Source organism: Amborella trichopoda, chromosome 13, assembly GCF_054954075.1.
Source record: "Amborella trichopoda isolate Santa Cruz 75 chromosome 13, AtrichopodaSantaCruz75HAP2 v2.0, whole genome shotgun sequence".
Lineage (NCBI taxonomy): Eukaryota > Viridiplantae > Streptophyta > Magnoliopsida > Amborellales > Amborellaceae > Amborella > Amborella trichopoda.
This window is the reverse complement of record NC_142348.1, coordinates 647,118-669,064: the sequence shown is the minus strand read 5'-3', so window position 1 is coordinate 669,064 and position 21,947 is coordinate 647,118. Positions and strand designations below refer to the sequence as shown.

Below are 21,947 nucleotides of genomic sequence, written 5' to 3'. Positions count from 1 at the left end.
TGTTTATTGTGCTATTGACTAGAGAACCAAGGATGCATCATTATATGCAAGGGTGTAATTATCACACCATAGACTGGATGCATTCAAGCTGGATACAAAAATAACGTATATATTATACACACAAGCATAAGTACATATATCCCCATTCTTTTTACCCTTTTTTCTTTACCCTTTTTTCTTTGTTTTTGCTTCATATTCTTTATACACATTTTCGGAGTTTTTCATATCATTTATAAACCAAAATACTAGAGAACGCCAAAAAATAACAACAGGGTTTCTCCATGATAGAAAAGAGACCTAATTACTAAATCAAAAAGATCAGAAAACAAAAGCATCAAATTAGGTACCTCTGTCCTAGCCAGCCACAAGATCTTAATTGGCCTTAGCATCAGAGGAATAGGCATCTTACAGGTGATTCTATTGAAGCATCTCATCTTTAACAAGGAAATCTTTTGCATCTTCTTCGGACACATCACTATGTAAACAAAGATCATTATAAAACAAAATCTGGGCATCAGTTTCGTTAGTTGCACAATATATATGATTTATAAGAAGAAACGGGGTACAAAATACAGATGTAAATAACAAAAAGTTTCTGGTGAGTCCACTATCTCATGCCTCCAGCCTGGTTGTCAAGGGATTTAGGACCCAAAACACATTCTAAATCACTGCAAATTCATTTGTCTCAAACCATGAATTTGGAGCTCCAAAAATAGTGTAAATCTAATAATCTTTCAAGAATCGAAATGAACAATCCAAAAACGGTGCGGTTTGTATAGAGCCGAGGCTCTAAACAATCAAAGTAAAGCACAACTTCAAATAGTGTTGAGAAATGTGGTTTCCATACTGGAAATCTTTATGATAGCCTTAAAATATATTTTCATCTTTGATTATAAAATTTAACGCTTCAAAAATAGTGTAGATCGACCAGATCTATGAAAATCTTGAAAATTGACGATCCAAAAATGCATTACAAGATACACTATTTCAAAAACTTGAAATCCATTTTTTTCTCTTGTCCATGCATCTTGATGTTGAGATGGTCAATTTAAGGATATTTGGACATCAAAACAACCTCTTCTAGTGAAATTTTTGAGGTGGGCTCTAATTTGATTGTTTAGAGCCTCAGCTCTATATAAACTTTTTCCATCCAGAAAAGCTTACAAGAACTATTTTTAAGGCTCAAAATTCATTATTCTTTTCTACATTCATGAAGTATTGGATACTCAAGTCATCTCCAAAATAGATGTTGGAAGTCACTAGAATAGGTGTCCTAAAAACATACCCAACAATAACAACAACAACAACAACAACAATAATAATAATAAAGATCAAACAACACCAAATTTTATCTTTACCTATCAAAAGACTCTTTTTTGCTGATCAAAGTGATACCTTCAGACATGACATGCTCCCAAAAAGGCTTCAGACATTCCTCCTTGCATGCTCCCTTTAGTTCACGTAATAATTCATTGAAATCCCTTGATTTCTATACATGACACCAGCTAAATCTGAGTAAATTTTAAGAATAGAATATCATGTATGCATATAAAATATGTATACATGCACGTGTTAGTAGATGTGTATAACAGGACATTCAACTCTCTCTCTCTCTCTCTCTCTCTCTCTCTCTCTCTCTCTCTCTGCACTTGAAGTGTACCTGAGCATCTACACAACCTTTGCGGAAAACTACTAAAGCTTCCCTCTCCGTCGTATATTTACTCCCAGACCTCGAAATTTTAACCAAGGTGGAGATATAATTCTTCATCTCTCGAGTAGCTTTAAGGATCCATATCTCACCATCAGTGCGCGCCATCATAGCCTTAAAGTCTTCAATGCCATTCCCATACCCAATCGCATTCACTACCCTTCCAGGCAATTCCGTCGGTTGTTTGGCGTTAAAAAGAGGTTCATCATCTTTAATAGATGTAGCGGTAGTGGTTATACCCTTTGAAGTTGAAGACAAAGGTTTACCCCCCCATATCAGTTTTGCTGACTTCTTCTGTTTCAAACACAAGAAAGAAATAAATAACTTGATCAAAGAACTAGAGAGAGTGCACTAATGAAGAGATGGCCCACATGAAAACGGAAATGATTAAGATATAGAAGGAAGAAGATCATTGGGAGTTTAACCTTTGGGTTTGGCTTCAACTGGAATTGTGAACGAAAAGATGAGATCACTGACTTGTTCTGAGAAATAAGCTCTGGATCGGTTTTAACTATGGCCACAAGAGATTCATCAAGTGGAGGCACAGCTGCATCTGGTTGTTTTGTTTTCAGCTCAACAAATCTATAAAACCGCTGCAGAGGATATTAAGTTCAAAATATCACTATGTTGGGGGACTTGGGTCTAGCCATATTTGTTCATAAAACCATGAGAAAGTGGTGTACCTTGCCCCCTCCCTCCCTCCCTCCCTCTCTCTCTCTCTCTCTCTCCTGCCCCTCCCTCTCCCTTTCCAACCCCTCTTTTGTACTTCTCGTTTTCCTTACGAACTGCTTTGCTGGAGCAATTTGAAGTCAATCAGGCCCTTTTAGGCAGTTTTATTTGTTTGTTTTTTATTTCATTCCATACATATAGATGGTTATGGGTGTTTCTTGTTTGTAGGCCCCTGTTCTTGGTTAATAGTTTTAGACCAAATTGAGAATGAGGCTGGGATAATGGTGGTAGTACCACTTGGGCCCCAATTAAAGGTCACGACCTCCATTCTCACCAACACTTTCCAAAAACAAAAATGGGTAGGGGCCTGTAATGCCCACTGATCTACCCCAAAAAGAAAAAAAATAGTTTTAGGCCAAAGAGGTTTCCTTTTTTTTTTCCCATCACAAGTTTCTTTATTAGTTGGGCCTACTTTTGTATGGAGCTCCGAGTCTGTGGGATGCCATTTTTGTCTTGTAGTTACCAAACTTTTAAGTATTACAGTCAAATATTCCACCAAAAAGAAAGAAAACAAAAAAGAGTGGTCTAACTTGGTTATTCACAGATCTTCTTCACAAGCCCTACACTGTGGGTTTGAATCCTACACTTACGATTCAAAAGTAGTTCTTATATAATGCCTACCCATTCCCTTGAAATGTCCTAAACCATGTATACATCTACTATGTGAAATCTTAACAGCACAATGATGCCTATTTATTTTTATGTGCAAAGCAGTTGTATAAAAAGAGAAGTGATAGAAAGTGATGTCTATCTCAACAAAGTACATGCATTCAGACTTTAGAGAACAGGAAAGTATACTGCATCTAATGGACTGCGTAAAACAATAAGCCACTGGGTTCATCACCATCCAATGAGATGATGCACAGTGACATGCAGAGAAGCAGAGAGAGTGAGTGGGACCCACTGCTCTCTCCAACACCATCCATTTTATCAGATTGTAGCTGCACCACGATCCATCATTTCAATGGAATACAACTATACCAGAGTCCACTGAATTGTAGTTTATTCCCTAAGAGGAACCATCAACTATCGTAAATAGTAAAGAGTGAAAAGGTCATGCACCTCCAAGACAGGATTTGGTGTGACTTCAGGTCTCAAGGCTTCCCCTTTACCCGATGGCACAAGGTCAAGCATTTTGACCAAATTGTCTGCTGCCCCCTGTTGTTTCTCATTTGGCTGCCGTGATAAAGGAAGTTTGTTGAAAGAAGGGAAATGGAACTCCCTCACATCCTCAGCAAAAGGAAGTATATTAAAGTAAAACGAATCTGGCTGATCAAATAAAATAATTGTATGTTAACTTCCAAACAAGGACAATTTTAGTTAAATTTAACAAATCATTAAAATGGTATGATGAACTAACTCCATGGGGAATGAGAAGATCAAATTCAAGCTATAACAACCAAAACTTCATACATTGTATGTGTTTGTAGTTGGATACTCTAATAGGGGCACACATTCTTAATGCAGCCAATAGATGGCAGAACTTACAATATTATCAGAGGATGATAGATTCGGTGTCAAGACACCAACAACAACATTGCCTTGCCCTTGTCTCCATACACAACGAAGAATTGAAACTTTATTTGCATTTTTCATTGCTCGTGCCATTGTAGAAACAGCGAGAATGGCCTTTCTATTGCCCGGTTCAGGAATAAAGACATATGTGTCCCTCATGTATTGGTGCCTTAATGAATACAAAAAATTAGAGGCACAGATGACACCAACAACGGATGCAGAATTAACATCTATAAGAAAAAATTCCATAGGCAATAACATAAATTCCTGTTGAAGCTAACAATTTGATCTTCGATCACAAAAGGCAGTGTAATCGAAAGGACTAGGAACACTTCTCTATAAGAAGCATAGTACGCTGAAAATACATTTGATAAATGTAATGTAGCTGTTGAATTATCTAACTGTTCCCAAACTTGAAAGTTTAGAATAAAATGATATAGAAAAGGTGTTTGTGCCATTAGGCATAAATAGTAAAGATGTAATTTCTTTCTTGTAAATCATAACCAAAAGTGACAGCTCTGAAAGAGAATTTCCTCAAAGAAGCATAAATTTCCTAGTTGCCCAATACAAAATTGTTAGTGAATGAAGAAAAACCAACCTTGTCAGTGATGAAGTTCACTTTACAACGAAAAAGAGAATGATAAACACAAGAAGTTTTGACAAACTTATGTAAATTTAGTATTTTACCTCCTGATGTTGGAAGCATTAGTAAATCCCAAAAGCTTAATGCCCTTTTCAGGTTTGAATTTCAGAGCTTCCAGTTCTGCTGAAGATATAGGAACCACTTGAGGTCCATAACGGTAACCTCTAATTCTCTGCTCTGGAGGTACAATATTATTAGGATTGTCCTTGCTCTTGTACTCAAAGTCAACCTTGACCTCATGGGTGGAAAATTTGGAATTAGGTGGTGCTTTATCAGAATATTTCTTCAGAGTAGGAAACCTTTCTACAACACTTTTCTTGTAAACCCATACCTGAATCAGAAATACAATGACCCTTAACCTTTGTTCTTCTAAGAGATCAGGGAGACTATAGTTCAGCAAAAATATGCATCAAATATTTCAAGTGTGAAAAGTCTTTCCGTTTTTTTTTTTCGACTATGTGCATGGATTCAGTAGTGAGCACATATCAAACAAATTGCTACCGGTTAGTGAGCATGGCTTTCAGCGCTGACTACTAATGTTGTGCTTAAGTTAGTTGGAATGTGATTTCCCAATCTTAGCTATTATAAATTTGAAAAAATGTCAATGAAATAAAAGAAGTTCAAATTCCAACTCATAAAGGTTAACACTACATAAAATTCCTTTTTTTCTTTTTTTGTAAGCAAGTGCTAACAACTGTATTAAGCAGAACTCATATACATACAGCTTACACTATATACAATTATCTATGAGTTCTGTTAATAATGTGTATGATATGCATGTGCTACATTATGTATGGACAAGATATGATAGAATAGCCTATTAGACTGTATATAGATACAATATAATCCCTAAGCACAATATACACATGCAGTACACAGTATATTACACCATATTCAGGATAAGGAAGAATAGTACATTACAGATGCACATATAGTAATTGCTTGATAACATGAAGTTGCATAATACATGTGGCAATAGCATTGTGTCGATTAAAAAAAAAAAATTAAAAGTCAAAATTTGGTCTGGTTCTTAGCCATGTCAATTTGCCGAATCGTAAGCCAGGTCATGATCGCCCCAAAATTGGCAACAATCATGACATTTTATGAAATCAAGAAATAAGAATTTATGCATTCTGAAAGTGCAAAGGCTCTCTTTGCCTTTTCAGATGGGTGTGGTTTGAATAAGGTTGCAACCTAAAACAATAAAGGTAAGGTGCATCTCCAAACTCTGTCACAAGATATAATTTTGTTATCGAATTATTAGGATGGCCCAATATTCTATTTTCATCTCTAATTATAAATTTTAAACACCAAAAATGGTTCAGATCAAGCACATCTATAAATGTTGAAAATTTTGAAAATGGACAGTCCAGATAATTGTATTGCAAGATGTATTATTTCTTGGTACAATAGTACCAAATTGTACAATTGTTTCCCAAGCCAAAAGACCATGTTACGAAGATTTGTTTCAAACAAAAAAACGAAAATCATTTTCATTCATCTCTGAAAAATGATTTGGGGTTCAAAAGAAGCTCCAAATCAATTCCCCCTTCAAGATAAACTCTAGACCGTCCATTATATGGATGATTATACCGCGGTTTTAAGAACTTGAAATCATTTTTTTTATTTTTTCCACAAGACAATCAAAGATGATATGAAAAAATTCAGGTCAAAAAGATCCAGATGTATATGGTACTTTTTTCCACACAACTTGCATACATTGTAGTACCAAGGGACTAAGGTAGGAGAGCCTTAGTTGTGAGGATACTCATCCTTAACAACAAAAAGATGAAAAGGGTAATCTTTTTCCTTTTCTCTCTACTCCACTTTTGATTTACATAATCTCCCTCCTCCAGTGTAACTTGTGAGGGCATCTCCAATTAGACAATCTTGGTCTATCAAAGCTCAAGGAGTTCGTCAATACACATTTGAGTACTGGAAGATTTTTATCTCCACTTTTTATAATCCTTTCAGGTTATATTGAAACACAAAACTATTTCAGAGACCTTGAAAACCTGTCAAAGGGATTCTTTGGCCATTTTGTAAACCTCCACTCTTTGAAAAAGCCATGACAACTTTCCCTACCATTTTGTAAGCCAATATTCTTCAAGGAAAGCTTGTTCATCGTCATGCACCACATTTTGTGCCTTGTCAGCCTCGGCCTTCCGGTCAACCCAAGGCTTGCACACCCCTCTCAACTAGGGGTGTAGATGTAAAGAATTGGGTGACCAAGAGTAGCTCTTCCCACCAATATGGCACACGTGCAATATGAGCACCATGGAGAAGCCACATCCTTAGGCTGTTGGCCCAAAGGGGGTTCCCTGGCTCTCCCCTTCAACCAACACACATGCACCAAGCTAGGGGTCTAACACAAGGATGCAATGGATATTTCCTTGTAACGAGAGTCAAAAGCTTAGCCAGTAAACAATATCACAATGAAGCCAGCATCTAAGTGGAAACTCTTGCAAAAGAACATAAAGGAACAACCAGAGGAAGCAATTTTAAACTGAAAAAAAACTTGATTCACTATCCCTACTGAGTAATATTCTCAAATATAAGGATAAAAGGGACAAGAGATCTCTGATGCAGAACATAAATGCAGAAGCTTAAAATACAGCTATTCTGCTGGCAGAAGGAAAAATCTGTCATGTGATGAATCATAAAATCCAAATAAAAGAAGCCAAACCACAGTCCATATACCTTAATGCTAAAGAATATATCATTACTGAGGTCATGTTTTCTACAATCTACAATTCTAAAAGATCGCTTAACCTAATGTTAATCTGATAAAAGAGTATACTCTCAAAGGTTTACCTTAAAATGAGATCTTTAAAAGCAGGGCAATAACAAGTAACAAAACTGCAGGAGGCAACAAGAGTGTGACGGCAACCGACAACCCGCACACTTAAAAACTCTATTATAACTTCAGAAAGAAAGAAAAAAAGCGAGATTACATTTCTCACCTTGATCTTCATTACATTGCTTAATTCTAGGTCACCCCTGAATATGGTGACAGGAGATACAGTCCGGGTTTGGATGGCACCTAATAAGGAAGCCCGGTCCTCAACAAATACTGTTCTCGCAATTCCTTTCCCTGAAAATCTACTCAAAAGGTAGTCATTCTCATTTACTATCCTTTTGTCTGCAACCCCAGTAAATTTTCCTCTCGCAACAATACACTCCAGCTTCATCCCATGAGCTTTGAGCTGTTCACATAGGGCGTCAATCTGATCGTCTTTGGTTCCTTCATCTGGCTCTTTAATGGGGTGTTGTGCATTAGTTACAAGACAAAGCCGCTTCTTTCCCTTGTTTGTTGGGCCAAACTTCTTTATCAACAAATCCATCCCCACCACAATAGCATCCAAAACTATGACAGTCAAGGACATGGATATGTACCAAGAAGCAAAAACAGATACATCTTTGAGACTAATTGAGCACATAGAAAACACCCAAAAAATTTAGAAGTATTCTGAGTAGGAGAAATATAGTGTTTACTTACAAAATCTTTACCATATAAGAAATGACAAACGTCAAACTCAAAAACCAGGTAGCCTGAAAACTTCACAACTATCCAAGAAAAAATCCACAACCATCAAACTAACTCAGTGTCTCAGTCTCAAACATTGTTGCAAAATCTGGGCTGGCTAATCCAACCAAGCTGGATCAGTCCAGATCAGCGGTTCCGAGATCAGCTGGTTCATCCTTACAGAGCCCGTAAAATAAAACAAAAAAGTGAAAATGTGAACATGAGATTTAAACTGAATTTTCAGTTCTTTCTGTCAAAACATATTTCTTGATCAGATTTTGTGAAAGAATTCAAAAAAATCCGACTCTTAAAACCCATATTTTGATTTAATCAAATTTTATGAAAAAAATTTCTTTAAATTTTTTTTTGAAAAAGCCTCAAATTTCTGATTTCTAATTTTATCGAGCCGGGGTTTAGATGATTTAATCAGATTTTATGAAACAAAAAAATTTCTTTAAAAAAAGAAATTTGAAAAAAGCCCCAAATTTCTGATTTCTAATTTTATCGAGTCAAGGTTTAGATCCAAAAGTTTTCGTTATGGAAATGGTAGAGCAGTGAAAGAGGATCAAAACAAATCAATTTCTACACAAAATGGATACAAATCAATAGAAAATAAGGGAAACAGGCTGATCAGGGCAGAAAAAAAGGTGAAAAAGCCTAAAATTCATGGCTCACATTTCTTCAATTATTGGTCAGATCTAAAAAAATTTAACAGATATCAGATAGACGACTGAGAACAAATGAAATTGCACTAAATTTCAGAGAAAATGGATGGGAAATGCAAGGGAATGATGAAAAATGGTGAACCAGGCAACAGAAAAATGGATTGATTTCTTCGATTTGGAGTTTTGTTCCCAAAATATTTCACAGATATCTAACAGAGCAGTGAAATATAAACCAAATGCCTCAAATTTGAGCAAAAACTGATAAAAAAAGAGAGATTCATGAAATTTTCGAACATGGCATTTTTTATAGGTTCAAACATGGGTGATTTCCCCATTTCTTGTCAAATAAGTGGACCAATTCTGACAAAACCAAGTTAGTCAATCTAAATTGAACCAATTCTCGATTCCATAAAGGAACCTGGATGGTCCCCTGCTGATCCAGATCAACAATTCCTGATCCAAATTGGCGATTTTAAAACCCTGATTTCAAAACTTTCAATCCAACATCAATCTGGGTCTACCTACCGTCGAGAAGAGTAAAAATGCAATACACTATTGATGCAACAAGCAAACAAGAGAAACTTTAAATAAAATAACTTTATATGCAAATTTTGAGGTCCAACAATTGCTACATTGACAGGAACAAATAAATGGCCATAAGAAGGTTTATTCCAAGCGCTAGTAAAGTACCAACTTAAGATCATATCCTTCTTCTGTTAGAAAACATAAGTTTTGAAGCCACAACAGCAGGTTGAGAGAAAGAGATCATACCAATAGCTAGAGGATCCCAAATTAAAATCACTGAATATGATGCCTTTCAAGATGCCCAGAAAGAAATTTTATATCAAACATCAAGATCTCACAAACCAGTCAGACTCACTATTTGTTTTTTAAAATAGTTATTTAAAGAAAACAAAAGATAGCTAAATTCACCATAATATTCACACTGGTTTACATAGGACATAGTACAACCAAACCAATTTTTAAATCGGTTGGGACCAGATAGATGCAGTTTGGATTGCATTATTGACATTAGGACTGATTCAGCCTGGCTTTGGCCTAACCTTGGTAGAATGATAGGAGAAACCAGTTTGGATCCATGCCGGTAAATTAGAATATATATCCTACAAAATGGCTTCAGTTAACAAACACCGAACATGTCAAATGTGAACACAGGAAACCAATATGTCTAATCAGAAATGATCCAGGATACAATCCCCAGGCGTAGTTCCTCTAGGAAGATCGCTTAAAACTTCAAATATATCATCAGCAATAACTTTGATAGCCCGCACAACCACCACATGTTCATATCCACCCACTTCTTTTTCCAGCTCGTTATTCGTATCTAAAGATTCCAGAAATGAAGCTTCAGCGCTTTGTAAATTAATCAAACGCAGAGGATTAAAAAACCTCATAAAACCAAAAGAAAGAATCAAAGCATTCTAGTAGAGCAAAAAAAGCAGTTGTTCTGATGAAGAAATAAGAAAACATGCTCCATTATAACAAGAAAGATGTACAATATTGAACAAAATATCGTGACTATATTTTAACATTGTTAGAAAGTTTGAAGATTGTGGTTATTTATATTTATCCAAAGAAAAACATTCATGAATTAACTGAAAGAGTATTTAGGCCAAGTTCATATTTCATAAACAACTTGACAAGGAGTTCAATCTAACTACAAAATATAAAATTAAAGGGAGATTGCGGCTCACGGATTGATGGAGACCTTCAAATATGAGAAAGAAACGAAATTGCAATCACCTTCAGCCTAAACTAAAAAACCTGAGACTCCCCTTTCTATAATCAGACCCAATTAACATACAGATGTTGAAATAAACAAGTACAATGGTTAGCCATGCGGGTGACTGAAGCAAGTCTAGCAAAGTCATATCTTCATATATAAAATAAATAATTTGTTCTCTTTGAGTTAGCTAATATTTATTGCATGCCTTTAACAAGAAAAATTTTAATCGTCTGGTGACAAGGATTAGGCTTGAGCCATCAAGTATGCGGATATCTTCTACAAGGATGACAATCTACTTTAGAGGCATCCTAAATTCAAACAGTAAGAATACCAGTGAACCTACAGTGGATTTTCAACTAGTATGATAATATAAGCATGGATTCCAGAACTTCGTATTTTTGAGACAAACTGTACCTTGGGTACCAAAAAGAACAACTGCCACTTCATCACTCTTGTTGTCAAAAAACTGCACAAACAGAAAAGGTATGAGATAACCCTCGCTAGATTGCCAGCAGGCGACTCCTCTATCATATGAAGAGACTGAGCAATTATTCAGGTTACTTTACCGAATAAATAGTGCATAGAATTCAAGGCAATCAAGAAAAGGCTAACAAGTGGATCCTAAGGGACTTTTGTACATGCAACATGACTAAAAATATGCAGTTCTTAGGGAAATATGGATGTTCAATAAAATTGCGTACCTTCCTTTCAATAATCATGTGGCACAGTTTACTAACATCAGGAAGAAGATTGTGCATAGATGGGCTAACATCTAACAAAAAAACCAAAGCCTCCTGCAACATATTCCAAAATAAATAGTTCTATGAGAGAAAGCAACATTGATTAGAACACTAGCACTTATAATTTTAAATAAAACCCCACAATACTTAATTCATTTCCAACATTCCATATCAACCGAATGACCAGTTTTGCTCCTATAAAACATATGCTCATTAGTAAAACAAAAGGAATTACATGACAATTTTTTAAAGCACGTAACAATTCTACATTTGGCATATAGGGTCAACACGACTATAACAAAATCATCATTGAAGTGAGTAGCCGCCAACGAGTGAAAATAACCATTACCATGATATGAAAAAGATACCAAGCTCCTATAGGCGAAGTGCTACAGTATTTTACCCTATATGTTCCCAAATCCCAACCGTCCAAGCCAATGTCGTTGGTTATAATCGAGGGACACTATTAATTTTATTTTATTAAGCTGAAACTTTAAGGATGTGTGCATCTCAATTTCGCATACTATAAAAATAAATACGTAATTCTAAAAAGTAAAATGGCAAAAATTCCCTAGCAATGTTGCCGAAAATTTAAGAATTATTTATTTATATTTTAAACTGCACGAGGGTGAAAAGTATCATCATCATCAAAGCCGTATCCTAATTATATGGGGGTCTACTACATGAATCATGTTCTTCTTAGGATTCATGATAAGATGTGACAAAATTTTATACTGGTTGTTATACCTAACACAACCCACCTCCTTTACCCGGGCTTGGGATGGATTAAGGGAAAGTTACCAACGAGGGTGCAAAGTATGTGTACCCAAAATTTCAACTCATTCAGATTTATGTTAAGTATATTTGTAATTAACTCTGCCATTGCCGGTCCCTAGCTCTAATGAGAAGAAAGGAGGGTTGTGTTGGATTGGTAGTCAACGTAAAACGTTTGCCATATCGATATCATGAATCCTTATCCAGTATTACAAGCACATGTTAAGGCATTGCCTATAAGTGTTTTACCGACATCTGAGTTTAATAAAAAATGAGCGAGGCTTAGCTAGGCCGTTCCCTAGAAGCAATGCGCAGCAAAGGCAAAGGCACCCGGTTGCAGTGATATGTAGGCAGAAATTCCTATACCATTTTGGACAAGCTTTGGTAAAAAAGCTAGTCTATGCTGATAGAATTCGCCTAGCCACATAAAATATAGGAACTCTGATTGGTAAGAGTAGAGAGTTAATGGATACAATGAGATAATGAAAGTTAACATAGCTTGCTTACCTGAAAATAAGTGGAAAGGGGCAAAATCTAAAGAAATTGATGAATATAAACTTTTGTACATACGAAAAGATAATAATAAAAATGGCATAGGTATAATGGTAGACAAAGATTTAATTGATATAAACTTTCGTGTATAGGACAAGAGATTAATAGAAATTGCACAAGTATAATGGTAGACAAAGATTTAAAGGATAAACTAATGGATGTTAATAGCATAGGTGACACGCTCCTATTAACTAAACTTGTCTAGGGGATGAGATAATGTGATAAGTGTGTATGCGCTATAGGTAGGATTAGATGGTAGCAAGGTTTAAAAAAATGGATCGATGACCCAGATTGGCCACCTGAAAAACCGTGTCGGATTGGTGGATCGGCGATCCAGATCGAAGAATCAGTCAAATTCTGTATATTTAAAAATATTCTGTAAATTTTTTGGCCTAAAAAAAATTTTCAAAAATTATTATTTTTGAGTTTTGAAAAACTTTTGAGGGTGTTGCATTATGTACTTTCATTATTTGTAAAAATACATAAATATTGAGACGTTATTTCTTGTTTGGATGTCGGTATAACTATTAATTATGTTATAATATTGCATCAAAATAATTCAAAAAATATTAAAAAACGCTTCCATGTTATGAGATGAAAAAAAATACCCCTTATAAAATGAAATTAGTATCACATCAAATATTTATTTATTTTCTTTAGATATTAAGATTGTAATATTATCTTATTATCATATTATATAACTATAATAAGATTTTTTAACTATAATAAAAAAAATAACTATAATAAAAAAAGTTAAATTATATTTGGGACTTATATTGTGGACTATTGTTTTATGGTATAACTATTATAAGATGTCACATCGTAGTCCCACATTGTAGCCTTTTAAAATATAATAAGATTTACCTTAAAAATCTAACTACTATATTGTCTTATAATATCATCTAACATATGACATTTGTCATAATAAGAAGTTTCGCAATGGTAAAACTTCGGTAAAAATGGCATCTAACAGCTTATGGAATGGACATTCCATTATTAATTTACCATTTTACCGTAAAACTATTAGTCTCACATCGTTGCCAATAAGAAGTAAAGTTCGGTATAAAAAAGAGAGAACCCAACTCCTTGTAAACAAGCCACACGTGAGGCATGAAATAGGTGTGTGATGTGACATGCATTGGTACGTGGGGCCAATACTGACGTGTGCCATTTTGATAGTAATGATCCACCTAGGGGACAGGCTAGTGGAGGCCATGATGTGCCTAGGGGACATGCATAGTATTGGGCCGCCACAAGCTTTTTAAGTAATAAAAAATTGAAAACTATAAGAACCGGTTCAAGCGTCCAGTTCACTCTGATAGAACTGGGTACAAACCAATCCGACTAGCTGGTTTTGGGGGGACACGGCCGGTTCCTGATATATTGAGGGAACCAGATCGCCCAAAACGATTTTTTATCTGGATCGTGAATTTTAAAACACTGGATGGCAGATTAAAAACCGATTTTGGGATGACGTCGATGGACTTATCCCAGGCATACAAAATGGATAGATGACATTTTAAAAAAGGGACTTAGATGGTCATGTAAGAAAAGACAGCAGAGGATATACACAGATACATAAAGGATATGGATTTTGGGAAAGAAACGAGATGGGTGATGCTATTCTTGATTTTGCTCTAGCTTACGAAGTAGCAATAGCAAATACTACTTTAAAAAGCAAGATGAACATCGAATAACTTACAATAGTAGATAACATGAAAGCTAGATTAACTTGTTTCTAATTAAGAAGGCAAAAAGACCATGCAGAGACTGTGAGGTCATCCTAGGAGAGAGTTTAACCATGCAACACAGGCTCATGGTTATGGACATTAACATAAAAAGATTGAAGAATAGGAGCGAAATTAATTGGTGTCCAAGTACTATAGGTGGTGGAACTTAAAAAGGGATAAAATAGACTTATTTAGAAAATTGATAAAAGAAAGAAAATGGAACTCTGAGGATGAAGCTAACGTTATGAAATGGTTGATTGTATTAAGAAAGTGGCAAATGAAATTTTAGGAAAATCTAAAGGGAAAAGATATTCAAATCAAGTTTTCAAAAGACGCTAGGCGGCTGGCCTGCTGCAAGCACCCAATGCCTAGGTGGCCGCCCAAAACCTTGGGCTTCCTGTAGTAAAAATTATGCAAATATATGCATCTGTGTGCTTTCCAAACGCAGACATATGCATATATTTATGTTACTTTTGCAATGTTTAGCATTTTTATAAGTAACGTATTTCATACAAACAGATCACGTGTCTTAAGAATAAACATGTTCAAAACTTCAAATCATAGAAACTTTAGTGAAAAAACTCAAAACCGTATAAAGTGTATTACGGTATTAGTCTCCAACTATCCAAATTCCATAATCATATGGATTCCAAGTCTTCAACAGTACAAAACCAATAGTCCATAAAGGCAAAACTCCAAAATCCAAATGTTCAAACCAAGATGGTGCAATAAAGATGAAATACAAAAGTAGAGAGAGGACATCTTCATTTCTCCTCCAATCGTCATCCTTCAATAGATTTGGGCTTAGATTCTAATATTTTTTTGACTTTGGGAGTTTAGAATAACCTCAAATGCCTCTTAAGAAAAAAATGTGAGTAAAAAATGACCCCACTTTCTTCACAAAAAAGAGCGCAGGTCCTAGGCCTTTCCTATGATTGGGGGCCGGACACCCGCCTAGGCTGCTTGGGCGACATCAAGTACTGGCTCCTAAGCCTGGGCATGCACCTTGGGGTCTCGCATGTGCCTATGCAAGCGCTTAGGTGCCGGAAACGGACCATTTTTTGAAAATACTGATTCAAATAAAGAAACTTGGTGGAGTAATAAAGTTCAAAAGGCTATTAGTGAGCTTTGCAATAGAATAAAAAATCAAAACTTTTTCTCAAACAAAGAATGATGAAAATCAAAACTTGGAAGAATATAAAAATACCAAGAAAAATACAAAGAAAATAGTAACACTAAGCTTAAGGTATATGATGATCTATACAATAAATTGTGGATGAGAGGGGCGATGGGCACCCGCCTAGACCACCTGGGCGGGCACCCAAGTACTGAGGCCCCAGCCTAGGCATGCACCCTGGGGCCTCGCCAGTGCGTAGGCAGGCGTCAAGAGCGGACGATTTTTTAAAACACTAATTCATATAAAGCAACTTTGTGGTGGAGTGATATAGTTCAAAAGGCTATTAGCAAACAATTGAACATGTTACAAAGCTTCGTAATAGAATAAAAATTATCTAAACTTGGAAGAATATAAAAAAACTAAGAAAAACACTAACAAAATAGTAACACTAAGCTTATCGTATATGATAATCTATACAATAAATTGGGGACGAGAGAAGGTGAAAAATATGTTTTTAAACTAGCAAAATGAGAGGAAGTGTAGGGCTGTAGATCATGTTGAATGCATTAAAAGTGAGAATCAGAGGATCTTGATGCAGGATAAAGAGGTTAATGAAGGTGGAGAATTTATTTTAAAAAATTGTTAGATGAAAACTCTTGGAGCACAGCGCTAGGAGGAACTTTGACATAAATGAGATCAGAGGTCATGGACACATTCATAGGATTAGGATATCTGAAATGAAAGAAGCTTTAATAAAGATGAAGGTAGGAAAGGCTTTAGGACCAAATGGTATACCAATAGTGGTTCGGAAATGCATGGGAGATATCAGCGTATTGTGGTTGACCAAGTTATTCAACGAGATTTTGAGAACAAAGAAAATGCTAGACGAATGAAATTAAAGTATTGTGGTACCTATTTACAAGAACAAATAAGATATACAAAGCTGTGCGAACTATCGATAGATCAAAACAATGAGCCCATGCTATGAAGTTGTGGGAGAGAGTCATTGAGCAACGACTAAGATATAAAACGAGTATATCAGAAAATCAGTTCATGTTTATGCAAAGGTGGTCAATCATGAGGCTATTTTCCTACATAGGTAATTGATTGAGAAGTTTAAGGAAAAGAAAGACAAAAGACTTGGCCTTTATTGAGATAGAGAAAACAAATAGTAGAGTACCCAGAGAGTTAATTTGTTAGGTATGGTAGGGTACCTAGAGAATTAATTTGGTGGATGCTAGAAAAGAAATGAGTCTCTAAAGGATATATTGACATGGTGAAGGTTATATATGCGGGAGCCCTAACCAGTGTTAGGATAACTAGTGGAGAGACAAGTGAGTTTTCAGTGACAGTAGACCTACATTAGGGGCCAACGTTGGTCCATATCTCTTTGTGTTGATTATAAACAGCTTAACTAGATATGTATAAGATGAGGTACCATAGTATACATTATTTGCAAATGCCATAGCTTTGATTGATGAGACTAGAGACAATGTCAATGCAAATTTTGAACTTTATAGGGACGTTTTAGATTTTAAAAGTTTCAAATTTGTTGGACTAAGATAAAACATATAGAATGCAAGTTTAGTAATAATAAGAATAGAAACAAGGATAAGAATAGAAACGAGGAATTAGTTAAGATTGATGGCCCATAAGTACCTAAAAAAGTTATTTTTAATATATTAGATCGATAATCCATGAGAGTTGAGCGACTGAGGAAGACATCGCGAATAGAATTAGAGTTGGGAAGAGGAAGTGGATATGTGCTTCTGGAGTCTTATGTGGTTGTTGCATACCAATGAAATTACAAGGGAAGTTCTATAGGACAATTGTAAGACCAATCGTACTTTTTTTGACATAATGTTGGGCAGTCAAAAAACAAGATATCTATAGAATGAGTGTAGCTGAGTGAGGATGTCCAAACAGATGAATAGAAAGACAAGAAAGGATAACATTCGGAATGAATACATATGAAGGAACTTAGGGGTTGCTCCAATAGGTGTTGAGCTGAGGGAAAGTAGACTTAGGTGTTCTGGCCATGTGCAGTGTTGACCTAGAACAGCACTGGTTAAGAGGGGTGACTCGGTTCAAGTGGAAGGCTCTAAAAGAGCAAAGGGAAGCCCAAAAGGGCATTGATGGAAGTAGTAAGAAGATATATGCTGACTTATAGTCAAATTGATGATATGGCCCTTGAAAGAGCGAAATGGCAACGCAGGATTCAACTAGCGGACCCCAAATAGTTGGGATAAGCCTCGGATGATGATGGTGATGATGAAGGTATAATTATAATTCCAAATGTCAAAGGGCTTTTTAAAATTTAAAGCTAATTTTCGAAAGGACACAAAATAACCTTACCTATTAAAATTGCATAATACATTGTTTGGAAATTACAGAAAATGGGAAATTTGTAATATTAAATTGTTTCCAAAATTCAAACTCAGTTAAAAAGGGCAAGGTAATCTTCTTGAATTTGGAAGTTGAAACTTTTAGGGATTTGAAATGACAAAAATACCCTTCCTATAAAATACATGAACTTATTACAGTCAATAGTCATTTTTTAACATATCAAGGTATTTTAAGGTAGAAAACCGGAGTAGGGAATTCTACGTTCCTCACTAGATATCATAGAACAACCCCCACACACAAACACACACACAATCTTTTCATTTAATACATATGAACAAGTGATTTTATGTCCAATAGTGACAAGAATCCATAATTCGCAATGGGGACAACATAGTAATCACGTAAAAATTTGTATGGCATTGCGACAAATGATCAAATTTGTACTCCAAGACAATGAGCATCCATACTCCTAAATTAGTTGAGGGAAGAATTGGCTAATCCTAACTCTCGATAGGAGTATATAAATTCTTCAAATCAAAATCAAACATGTACATTATAGTCCACCTAAAGATGAACCGCTTAATCTAATTCTCAAGCATTTGAACCGTCATTTCCCACCAGTGTGAGAAGACAAGGACTTGAGTCAGGACTCGCTAGGGTACCAAGCCCCAGTCAGGTCTAGCAGACTTGGCAGAGTCTGTCAAAGACTAGGCAACTGTAAAAAATAATAGAAGAATATTAGGAACCAGCGGCTGGTACACATGTGTTTGCTTCTCGGATCAACGGGGTGCAAAGCCGAAGTGACTCATGAGTGTCCGAGTATGCCCACCTGAGACTCGCCTGAGTTTTCAGGTACCGTTTCCCATTCTTTGGGTTTGAAATTTAAACTCTCAAATACATAGCGTGTACAGTTTTCAAATGTTTTGATTTTGTGAATTTCATTACAAAGATAAAAAAAAAAAATCCATTCACTGTTTTCAGGAACTGTGTTCAGTTGAAATCAGTAAATGGCCACAAATCTTAACAAATGGAACCATATTGATAACAAACCAAACCTCGTTCCACAATATGAAAAATCATCTCCCAAAAAAAAGGTTAGTCTCCATTTGAAACTGGTTACATGTTGTTAGAAAAATGACATGGTGATATATTTAGACAAGGGGGTAGAGAGATGGGTTATTCTTCATTCAAAATTAGTGAAATATAAAGGAAAAAATAGTAGAAATATACCCTGTTTCGGGCCATTCTGAGACTCTGAAGCAGTGATAGTGGCTGGTACAAATCGTCGATAAAGGGAGACGTTGAAGCAGTTATCGTGGCTGAGAATGGGGACGAACAGTAGAGCGAGAAGGACTACAGAGAGTAGACTCAGTCGCAAGTAGTGAGAGAGAGAGAGAGAGAGAGAGAGAGAGAGAGGGAGTTTCAGAGAGTGGTTCGCCAAATAAAACCCTCCGCTCAAACTTTGACGGTGAAATGCAACTTCCCGCCTACGCATTGGGACATGGGAGGAAGCGGAATGAGCTGAGATTATGCAGTGCGCTCCGCACGTGCCAGTGAGATTCTAGAAGCTCTGCCTTATGCATACAATTTCTGGCGGATCGTTGACTCGGACCGGCTAGCCTGAAAATCGGGTTAAATTGATGGATTAGCTATCCGATTTGGATAATTTGCCGGGTGAGTCGGTTTAAATTCGATAAATTAACCGGATAAGTTGGTTCTGGTTTCAAAAAAAAACAAATTAAAAAAGATCAGTCGAATTTTTTAAAAACTTAGTTTTTTAGATTTTCAAAAAAGAGATCTTGTATTACAGATTTTTATTATTTTTAATAAAAATATGTAAATATTGAAAACTTATCTCATTTATGAGTATTTGTCAATTACAAACATTTTGCAAGCAAAATAAACTTTTAAAATGCTATAAATTGCTATAAAAAATAAATTCAAATTATTTATTTTTAGTATCTTTAATGTCACTTGTGCTTATGAGTATTAGGGGTCTTGCCTACTCATTTTTTTATTTTTCTTTTTTCATATAACTTATTTTATTTAATTAATTATCTATTTTCATTTAAGATAGAAAAAAAACAAAACCATTCCGAAGTTCAAAATAAGAGAGAGCATGTTAGAGTGAGATTTAATCAATAGCTCTTATTGCATGACAATGACATAAATACATGCAACCCAATAAATTTAATGTATGTGATATAAGTTAATCCACGGCCTGATCATATTATATATCGAACATTGTACCCATGTTTTTAAAGGGGTGCGGTTTGTATAGAGCTTAGGCTCTAAACAATCAAATTAGAGCCTACCATCAAATAGTATCGAGAAATGTGGTTTTACTACTAAAAATCTTTGTGATAGCCTTAAAATATATTTTCATATTTATTTATAAAGTGCAAAGCTTAAAAAATAGTGTAGATTGACAAATCTATGAAAATTTGAAAATCTTGAAAATTGGCAGTCTAAAAATGCATTACAAAATATACTATTTCTAAAACTTGAAATCAATTTTTTTCTGATGTCCATGCACCTTGATGTCGAGATGATCAATTTTAAGATATTTAGGCATCAAAACAACCTTTTCTAATGAACTTTTTGAGGTAGGCTCAAATTTGATTGTTTAGAGCCTCGACTCTATATAAACTTTTCCCTTTATAAAGTAAGACTTATGAATTAAAAATAAAATTTTATGTTTTCCTTGTTTTCACTCACAATAAAAAATTAAAAATAATCAACCACTAAACAAGCCTTCTCCGTTACAAGTCTAGTGCGTTTTTGAGAGGAACAAATAAAAAACTGCATTTGAAAATAGCAGATAAATATTTGAATTTTTTTTTTTGTTTTTTGTGAATTTTTGAATTTTTAGTTTTTCACGTCAAAAAATATTAAAAGGGAGATGGCCAAAACTCGGCATCGTGGACAACATATCTCTCGTGGTAACAATTTTTCTCAAATAATTCAAGGTTTCCGGGCACTAATGTGAAATATATTCCATGTTTTGTGCCATATTTCAACAAGATGTTTATGCTTTTTTATAACAAATGACACCACCCCACCTCAGCCAAAAAATAAAAAATAAATACAATTGTGGAAGATAAACTATATAGGTTAAGTTTGAGAAAAAACTAGAAATATGAAGGAGTACCAACCTAGTTAAAACATGGAGCGCACATTAAGGTTATATGCTATTGGTGTAAGAAATGTCACAATTTCTTCTCGCCATTAGATAAGTAATAATTTACGACAGAGGTGTGCCATTAACTACTTCAAGTTTGTAGCTACTTAGATTTTATATCTAATGATTAGGGTTGATTGTGAAAAAAAATGTACAATCCCATTACATGGAAAACTGTACCATAATACCAATATGCAAGAACTTAACTCGAGCTCAGGACTCAATCCTGGCCCAAGTTGAGCAACTCAGGCAAGTCCATTTACCCAAGTCATATATAAGCTCAAAGAAGGATTAAAAAATAAAAAATATATACAATATACTTGTTAGAAAAAATACAAAAAAAAACCGAGATCTCTAAACAACCGTAAAGGTTAAAAGGACTAAAATATATATATATAAAATACATGAGTTGCAAAAAATGTTTTATATCATAAACAAATCAAAGAATCCAAAAAAGGGGAAAATATAGCATATGAAAAGAAAATCTCACGTAGTATGGAAGCATATTTTTATGTCAATCAAGTAAAAAAGTATACTCTTCTAGTGTTTTTTGTATTTGGTTTGTGCATGCTTGGGAAGGTGCAAGTCCATTTAAGATTTTAAAACTCGTACAAGACTATTTACTTCTAATATAAAGTCAAAATAATTTTAAGTTGTTTGCTTGTTCAAGCAGTTAGGATGTCACATTGCAGCACAAAATACAAAAAAATGTACTCGAACTTCTGGCTAAATAGTAAGACAACCACAATTAGCTTGATTTCACATTCAATGAGTCGAGGCAATTGTGATTGTGAAACACAATAACTAAACAAACTTGTAGCACACATTCTCATTATATGAAATATGTACAAATTAAGTTTATTAACATCTGGTATAAAAAAGCCACAATCACTTGAACTTCTCATTTATAAAAGTATTGATTATCAAGATCTTAATATTTGTCTTAAATTTCGTGTAAAAAATATACATATTTG

At 35.0% G+C, this 21,947-nt stretch overlaps 1 protein-coding gene across 8 annotated transcripts; it reads right to left on the bottom strand.

Annotated features, from left to right (window-relative positions):
• Positions 1 to 89: 89 nt before the first annotated feature.
• On the bottom strand, positions 90 to 19,390 carry KU80 (Ku80 family protein). Of its 8 annotated transcripts, none has more exons than XR_016047834.1 (12): positions 19,023 to 19,385; positions 11,235 to 11,327; positions 10,948 to 10,999; positions 10,000 to 10,131; positions 7,559 to 7,962; positions 4,640 to 4,926; positions 3,926 to 4,121; positions 3,500 to 3,706; positions 2,134 to 2,301; positions 1,661 to 2,002; positions 1,359 to 1,511; positions 90 to 475 (listed from the first exon to the last, which is right to left on the bottom strand). XR_016047834.1 is itself a non-coding variant. In XM_088856075.1 (12 exons), the coding sequence occupies exons 1-12, from the start codon at positions 19,035 to 19,037 to the stop codon at positions 246 to 248; spliced, it is 2,220 nt and encodes a 739-aa protein (XP_088712201.1). In that variant the 5' UTR covers positions 19,038 to 19,390; the 3' UTR covers positions 90 to 245. The 8 variants fall into 8 exon arrangements, 4 of the variants coding, with proteins under 4 accessions (XP_088712201.1, XP_088712203.1, XP_088712204.1 ...); XR_016047835.1 differs by having other exon boundaries at positions 1,396 to 1,511; XR_016047836.1 differs by having other exon boundaries at positions 1,661 to 1,999.
• Between the last annotated feature and the right edge of the window lie 2,557 nt (positions 19,391 to 21,947).